The sequence below is a fragment of the Pongo abelii genome, chromosome 11 (assembly GCF_028885655.2).
Source record: "Pongo abelii isolate AG06213 chromosome 11, NHGRI_mPonAbe1-v2.0_pri, whole genome shotgun sequence".
Taxonomy (NCBI): Eukaryota; Metazoa; Chordata; class Mammalia; order Primates; family Hominidae; genus Pongo; species Pongo abelii.
This window is the reverse complement of record NC_071996.2, coordinates 100710540-100719492: the sequence shown is the minus strand read 5'-3', so window position 1 is coordinate 100719492 and position 8953 is coordinate 100710540. Positions and strand designations below refer to the sequence as shown.

The 8953-nt window shown below is 42.6% G+C and overlaps 1 protein-coding gene across 1 annotated transcript; it reads right to left on the bottom strand.

Annotated features, from left to right (window-relative positions):
- Window positions 1-2447: 2447 nt before the first annotated feature.
- On the bottom strand, window positions 2448-7038 carry MARS2 (methionyl-tRNA synthetase 2, mitochondrial). Its single transcript, XM_054549630.2, has one exon. The coding sequence runs from the start codon at window positions 5496-5498 to the stop codon at window positions 3657-3659; it is 1842 nt and encodes a 613-aa protein (XP_054405605.1). The 5' UTR covers window positions 5499-7038; the 3' UTR covers window positions 2448-3656.
- Window positions 7039-8953: the final 1915 nt, after the last annotated feature.

Below are 8953 nucleotides of genomic sequence, written 5' to 3'. Positions count from 1 at the left end.
ATCTGTGCTCTTGGTTACCCCTGTGTCCTAGCTCCTCCCAAGCTCTCTGAACTAGTAAACCATTGCTGCAAAAATAGACAAATGGCTGTCAATATGTCTACACCCTTTTAGGTCCATTGATATTCACTTTCTGACAAAAGACAAGGCAAGGACCCACCAGCACTCCAGGTCTCACTTCATGATGATGTCATCCTCATTGAGGGCTCACAACCTGAACAACTACTGGTTTCACTTCAGTTTTGACACTTCCCAGAGCTAAAGAGCTAAGTCCCAATCACAGGTACAACCACCTTGGGGGGTGGGGGGAAGGGGGAAGACCAGTGTCCCAGGGCCCATGTTCCAGCCTAAGCCCTTCTTAAGTACTGACATCAACTTCATATTCAATTTATTGGGCTCTTCATAGCCCCTACAAAGTCCACAGATTCTTAAGAGAAATAATGAGGACTACATGCAGAATAAACTGAGGTTTCAATAAAATCAGAGATTATATCTATTTCTTATGCTCCTTCCTATAGCCATAGGTCTTCCAACTTCTGAGATGTCTAATCTATGAGTTCACTTGTGAAACAGCCCTCCAGTATATAATGGTGCCACTTAAAATGTGCATTGCCCACTTCTCACATGACTTCACAGAGAGGATTAGTCTGCTGAGTGAGCTGACGTCTTTTCATTACTCTCCTAATGTGACATCCATGAATACCTGATCTAGGCAGTGGTCTGTCACCTCCTGCAATACTGCATCAAGGAACACACCAAAATGAATATTTGAGGACTTCAAGGATAGTATTTGGAAGACAGTTACTTTCTGGCGAAGGAATCCAGAAAATGCCAGATAGAAATATTAACAGTGCTAGAGTAGGGAATTCTACAAGTGTATCATCTTCTACCAGAAGTGGTTAGGATGCCCCCTCCTGGAAGTACATCCCCTCCAGTTTTCACGTATTCTCCATTTGCTGTTCTTAAACTGCTGGACCAACTCAAACACATCACTAATTACTCAAAAAATATTTGCTGTATCTATTGTGCCTCCTATAGAGAATCCAACTGGTTCATCTTCAGTATCACCGCAGAAGTCAGATCCAACTTACCACACATTCCTCCATTTAAAATATCCTGTCTTTGGAAAGTCAGGCCTCTGAGCCAAAGCTAAGCCATCATATCCCCTGTGACCTGCACGTACACATCCAGATGGCCGGTTCCTGCCTTAACTGATGACATTCCACCACAAAAGAAGTGAAAATGGCCTGTTCCTGCCTTAACTGATGATATATTACCTTGTGAAATTCCTTTTCCTGGCTCATCCTGGTTCAAAAGCTCCCCCACTGAGCACCTTGTGACCCCCACCCCTGCCCGCCAGAGAACAACCCCCTTTGACTGTAATTTTCCTTTACCTACCCAAATCCTATAAAACGGCCCCATCCCTATCTCCCTTCGCTGACTCTCTTTTCCGACTCAGCCCGCCTGCACCCAGGTGATTAAAAAGCTTTATTGCTCACACAAAAATAAATAAATAAATAAATAAACAAAATAAAATATCCTGTCTTTCTAATAATTACACCCTGTCCTATCTGGTTCCCCTATGTTCTTGTGTCCTCCAGTATCACAAATATCCAGGTAGCCAGCTAAGTGCCTGCACAAATGACAGACTGCACTAAAAGAACTCCATTGACACCCTCCAGCAAGCAAAGGTCGATTGTATTGACCAGCACTAGGCTGTAGGAAAGATCATTCAAGTAGAAGATACTGTCTCCATCCATGGTAGGAACTGTAACACTGCTATAAGAGCACTTCAAAGGCAGAGGTTATCATCTCACTGGTTTTCAAATATGTTTTCCTTCATCCATGTAAATACATGTTATCTTTTTCCACTCTCTGCTCTATCCACCTGTAGGAGATATTACACTCCTACATCCTATGCCCCAGTAGTCTGTGCTAATAACCCCAGCAGTTAACTTGGAACATGTCATGTGGAAAGCCCAGACTTATGAATAAGAAGGGTCTGAAGGAACATTTGTGGAAACAGTCCTTCCACCTTTAGAATGCCTTCAAGCATTCTCTTCTAAGCAATATTCCAGCAACCAAAAATTCCTCATTTCGCTGATTAATAAACAGAAACTGGAACTGAATGGTGGCACCTAGAATAAATCCAAGGGAACTACCAGTACTATAGTTTAATTAATTGTGGGCCCGCTCTACTTGCTACCATACTTAGAATGTATATTCCAAGGCAAGTTCTCATTTTGAACTCTGGCCCAGCTGTCTAATCACCTATGAGACATAACTGGCTTACTATGTTGTAGTCACTGTATAAATCGCTAACATCTTCTCTGTGATGTTCTCTTATGGAACCTTAGAGAGATTCCTAAATCCAGTTTGAGATTCCTGAAGCATTGGTCAGTTCCTCCTTTCACCATCACCTTCAACGAATGCAACAGAACAGATCTGAATAAGGTACTTACAAACTTTTAAACTTTAATAACTTAAGTTAAAAGAGCAAAAGAAATAATCAGTTAAAATTACCTGAAAGTTGTGTATTAACATTTGTAATAACTATTACACAATTTCTATATTGTATTATAGATCCTGATTGACCAAAATAAATCATGAGGTAAATTATGTACATGGATAACAAAATTAAGACTATAAGAAATATAAAGAAAACATTGCCCTTTTGAACTATTTACAAATTTTTAAATCATACCTGTAACCTAATGTTACTAAGGTTTAAAATTTTTAACATACCAAGTGCCTCAAGAGTTTTATAATTTATTATATAAACAACTTGATACATTTACTTATTCACTTATTAAACATTTAACAGAGTAAATGTCATTTTTCAGTAGTCTGAAAAAGAACGAGGATTCTGATAAGTTTGGGGGGTTTTTTTGCTTTCCATTAAAACAATAGTGGTTGCAAAGCTATCCCTTATTTTAAGAAAAGCAATAAAAATGTAAAGATCTGCAAAATTAGAAAGCAGAAAACTAATTTATTCTAAATATTCTGAATCCTCAATCTTTAGTAATTAAATGTGTGAGATTAGAGCCATCTACCGGTTGAAGTGTGATGTTACACAACCCAACTGTTAAGACTATTAACAAAGCAGGGAGCCTTAGTTGGAGGAATTTAAATGGGGATGCACATGGGCAAAAATCATCTGGTCTAGGACACTGGTTAAAAGGTTTAATAAAATACTCTCTTTTCATCAGGAAACCCAACATGTGTAACAAAGTAGGATCCCCCTGTAAAAGCCCCAGTAAGGGGCCTCCAACCCTGACTCTCAAAGGAGTCACTAATTAGCCTGAGAAGCAGAGGCCAGGCCAATGAAAAACCAGCCACGAGAGGTAGTTTGGGCAAATAACTGTGGTTTGGAAGGAGGCACAAAGAAGGAACAGCATTAGCAACACTGTCTCTTAACCATCTTTCCCCTGAAGACATCTTAAGACACACAATGCACAAAGGACAGTGATCAATGGTCACAGAGAAATGAAGAATAGAAGTAGGCACCTGAAAGGCTACAAACCTCTTTTCACAGGGACACAGCTTATGTGCTCATTTGATTCCACACTTAAGAAAATACTAGTATAACTTTCCTGAAAATAAGAAATAAAAAAATAACACATTTGCTTTTTTACCACAAGCCGGTAAGAACTGAGTTTCTAGGTCCGGTGGGCTTTCACCAGCCAAGTCCTGGACCGGTCTAGTCTTGGAAACAAAAGCCCAGTTTCAGGTCCCAGCCTCCTCCCTTCAAAAGGGCATGGATGTCCATAGAATCGAGGCAAGAAATAGAGCTCTCCAAGACTCCTCTCTGAGGCAGAGACCCCCAGCCTGGACAGCAGCTTGTCTGCTAGGCTTGGGGTGACAGGCTGCAGCAAAGTCCCAAAGACTCGCAAACATTCCAAGGCCACATGAAGCACAGTACCCAGCCAGGGAGCATCCACTGGGCTCTCCCAGTTCAGCTTCCATGGTGCATGCCTTTGGACAAAACCATTAGTTTGCCGGACACAGCTGGACACGGCCTCCAGAGCCTTATATATCTGAAAGTTATCATAGTGGTCTGCTACCTGCTTTGGCAAAGTGGCCACTGCGCTCACCAGAGCATAATCCTCTGCCTGAGCCCGAACTGATGGCCCCACCAACCCTGGCTCACTAGGGAAGCAGGTAGTGCAGAAGGCTGGGTAGGTCTCAGAAGGATTTATTCTTTTGGCAGTGCATCGGTTCAAGAGACCTCCCAAGGCATCTGCCAGCTCGGAGTTCAGCAACTTAACCACCTTTTCATCATAGTAGTCACAGTCCCAGTTGGGGACGCCCTGCCGAAGGAGAAAGTAGCGGAAGCCATCCACAGTATAGCGGTTAAGGCAAGTCCTAGGATCCACCACGTTGCCCAAGCTCTTGGACATCTTTTGGCCACAGACTGTCCAGTGGGAATGGACATAGATGCGCTGTGGCGGGCTCATGCCGGCCCCTAAGAGGAAGGCAGGCCAATAGATGGCATGGAATTTGAGAATGTCCTTACCTATGATATGAGAGGTGGCCGGCCACCAAGATTTGAACTCAGCATTTGGGTAGCCAATTACAGTGAGGTAGTTGACCAGGGCATCCAGCCATACATAGATGGTCTGCGAATCATCCCCGGGCACCGGAATGCCCCAGTGCAAGTGGCTACTTCTGCGAGACACGGACAGGTCGGGCAGCTCCTCGTCCAGCCACTGAAGAACTACGTGATGAAATGGTTCGGGGGTGATCGCCTGAGGGTTGCCCCGCAGCCACCGCTGGAGTGGCTCCCGGAACTGGGAAAGCCTGAAAATGTAGTTTTCTTCCTTGGTCCAGGAGACTGGATGCCCGCTCTCGAGAGATACAGGAAACGAATCCCCCGATGGGCCCGGCTGCTGGGTGACCTTGGCCTCAGGCAGGAAGCACTCGTCGGAGGCGCAATACCAACCTTCATAGACGCCCTTGTAGAGCAGACCGCGGGACTTAAGCACCCCCCAGAAGTGCTGCACAGCCACCCGGTGCCGGGCCTCCGTGGTGCGGATGAAATCAGTGCAGGAGATACCGGCCTCCTGGAAAAGCTGCTGGAACTGCTCAGAGACTTGGTCGCACAGCTCGGTCGGGGCCAGGCCCGCAGTAGCTGCTGCCTGCTGAATCTTCAACCCGTGCTCGTCGGTACCAGTGGAGAATCGCGTGGCGGCCGTGCTGGGACCTCGGAGGCGACGGTGGCGGCATAAGGCGTCCGCCAGTAGTGCCGAGTACAGGTGCCCGATGTGCGGCGCCGCGTTCACGTAGAAAATGGGTGTAGTGAAGTAGGCGCGCGCATCACAAGCATCATCGCCGACACTGAGGAAGCCCGAACTGTAGTAGCGTGGGCCGAAGTCCTCCAGGAGAGAGAGCCTACTAGCCCCCGTGCGTCCTAGCAGCCGGAGGACGGACGTTCGCAGCATGGCGCAGACCGGCCGCCAGCGGAGGAGGCGGTGTTCTGACAGCACGTGTGAGAGGCGCATGCGCAGCCGGGTCGCGCTGCAGCTTCCGGCCGGAAAGCCAATGAAACGCGGCCCCGAGCGCCAGCCCTCACCGCCCTCGCCGCCCTCACCGCCCTCCCCGCCCGGCCCCGCCCCGCCCGCGCCTGCGCCCTCCGCAGGCCGAAAGCCGCGGCGCCAGAGGCCGCCAACGGACGGCGGCTTGCCAGAAGAGTAGCTCGGAGTTGCCGGGTTTAGGAGAGGCTATGAAAGAAGACGAACCTGTTTGCCTTCGTATAACATACTGTGTTACCTCTTTGGATTGTAATTTTATATTTATGAATCTGTTTCCCCCCTAGGTTGAGCTGCTTGTAGGCAAGAGTTTTATATTCAGCAGTTTGTCTAAACCCCGTCCGTGGCTGGCATACTGCAAGACAGAGTATGGCCCTGCACATGCCCAGTCAATATCTAAAATGTCACCTAAATTTTATCTCAGAGCCTAAATCTGTAAGGGAGGGAGAGAGAAAAAAGATGAAAAATCATTACCTACAGCATTTTGAGAGAAGGATAAGAACTGAGAATGGAAGAGAAGTCTTTAAACAGTTTTTGTTGAATCAACAAAAGTAGATTTGTGATCTGCCAAGTTCTTGCCAAAGTTTATTGAGATCCAGGAAAGTAGAGTGCAATATGCTGTCACTGTGCATATAAAGAATAATTTTCAAATTTATTTCTCAAAAATAGTTAATTTTTTAATGGTCTTGAAGTTCTTTTAAAATAGTGTTTTTCAAGTTTGCTTTTAGTAATGGAACCTTAGAATTTTTTTTAGGGGAGGAAACCTTAGGAGCCCAGAATTGAATTAATGTTAATCCCTGGTTCATAACACACTCTCATCTTTGATCTTTTTTTTTTTTTCGTTTAATTTAAGTAGCATATACATTTTATAATAAAATGGAGCAGCTATGAACCTACAACCCAATCTAAGAACTACAAGTGGTTTCAGAGTGTGGTCCCCAGAGCAGCAGAACTAGCAGGACCTGGAACTTCGTTCGATATGTATATTCTTAGGCCCCATCCCCCACGTACTGAATCAGGAAACTCTTGAGGGTAGGGCCCAGTAATTTAGATTTTAAGGTGATTCTGATGCACATTAAAGTTTGAGAAACACTGAACTAGAAAATTACCAGTGATTTAGATCTGTGTGCTCCTTTTCTTCTCATACTGTCCTCCCTGAGGTAGTCATTGTCCTGAATTTTGTTCTTGCACATTTGTGTTATCACATACATAGTATGTCTAAGTAACATTGTTTAATTTTGCTTGTATTTAAATATTCTAAAAAGGATATAATACTACATGTAGTCTTCAACTTGCCTTTTTATTCAACATTTTGTTGCTATATTAATCCATGTTGTTGCATGTAACTGCATTCATATGTTCTTAATACATGTTGCATGTAATTCATTCATTTTGACTGCTGTATAATAACCTGTGACTGAACACATATGGTAACTTGGATCTGATTTCTATAGTGATATGATGGATGGACCAATCGAATTCTGTATAAGAGATATAAAAAATAACTTTGGATACTCAGTTAATGTGCTCTTATTTAATCCAGCAGTTTAAGAATGACCTACAACCATCTGGTCTTCAACAAAGTTGATAAAAACAAGCAATGGGCAAAAGACTCCCCATTCAATAAATGGTGCTTGGATAACTAGCTAGCCATATACAGATGAAACAGGACCCCCTTCCTATACCATATACAAAAATCAACTCGAAATGGATTAAAGACTTAAATGTAAAACCTAAAACTAAAAACCTTAGACGGTAACCTAGGAAATACCATTCTGGACATAGGACCTAACAAAGATTTCATCATGAGGATGCCAAAAGCAATTGCAACAAAAACAAAAATTGACAAATGGGACCTAATTAAACTAAAGAGTTTCTGCACTGCAGAATAAACTATCAACAGAGTAAGCAGACAATCTACAGAATGGGAGAAAATATTTTCAAATTATGAATCCAAGAAAGGTCTAATATCCAGAATCTATAAGGAATTTAAACAAATCAATGAGCAAAAAACCTCATTAAAAAGGCAAAGGACATAAACAGACACTTCTCAAAAGAAGACAGACATGCAACAAGCATATAAAAAATGCTTAACATCACTCATCATTACAGAAATGCAAATCAAAACCACATTTAGATACCATCTCACACCAGTCAGAATGAATATTATTAAAAAGTCAAAAAACAACAGATGCTGGCAAGGTTGCAGAGAAAAGGAACACATACACTGCTGGTGGGAATGTAAATTACTTCAGTCATTATAGAAAGCAGTTTGGTGATTTCTCAAAGAACACAAAGCATAATTATGATTTGACTCAGCAATCTCATTATTGAGTATATATCCAAAGGAATATAAATCATTCTACTGTAAAAAAAACGCACTCCCATGTTTATTGCAGCACTGTTCACAATAGCAAAGACATGGAATCTTCCCTAAATGCCCATCAACAGTAGACTGAATAAAGAAAATGTGGTACATATACACCATGGAATACTATGCAACCATAAAAAAGAACAAGATCATGTTCTTTACAGCAACATGGGTGGAGGTGGATGCCATTATCCTAAGTTAACCAACACAGGAACAGAAAGCCAACTATCATATGTTCTCACAAGTGGGAGCAAAACATTGAGTACATATGGACACAAAAAAGGAAACAGCAGACTCTGGGGCCTACTTGAGGGTGGAGGAAGGGAGGAGAGTGAGGACTGAAAAACCACCTATCGGATACTATGCTTTTTACCTAGGTGGAGAAATAATCTGTACACCAAACTGCAGTGACACACAATTTACCTGTATAACAAACAGGCACATGTACCCTGAACCTAATACAAGTTTTTTTTAAAATGGCAAGTGAGCATAGGTAAAACTTAAAACTGGAAGGTATATACAGCACCCTCCAGAACTGGCAGATAAATTGAAGCTAAGTGTCTGAGAAACCAGGGTATCCAGAAATTCTTACTATTTTTTTTCCTTTTCCATTGAAGTACTGCCTCAGCATACAAGTGTGCTATTTTTTCTCCCATTTAAAAAAAAAATTCTCAACCTCCATTACTGCACCATTTCTTTCCTTCCCTTTAGAGCAGAACTCCTTAAAGAAATGGCCGTTGATACACACTTCAGTGATTCAAGTTTTCACTCTTAGAAACAATACTACTATTAACACTGTTGTATATGTCTTCTGGTGCCTATATGCTAAAGTTTCTCTTGGATATATACATGGGAATGAAATTGCTGGATCATAGAGAGTATGAGTTTTCCATTTTTCAAAACAATACCAAGTTATTTTCCAATGGCTAAACAAATTTACACTCTACTCAGCAATATACCCTTGAATAGATCTCTCCAGTACTTGGTATTGTCTGTCTTAATTTTTGTCAGTCAAATAGATGTAAAGTATTATCTCACTAGTGTTTATTTATAACAG

Coding starts and splice junctions, on each gene's coding strand:
- MARS2 (XM_054549630.2), bottom strand. CDS start 5,498: ATGCGCCTCTCACACGTGCTGTCAGAACACCGCCTCCTCCGCTGGCGG.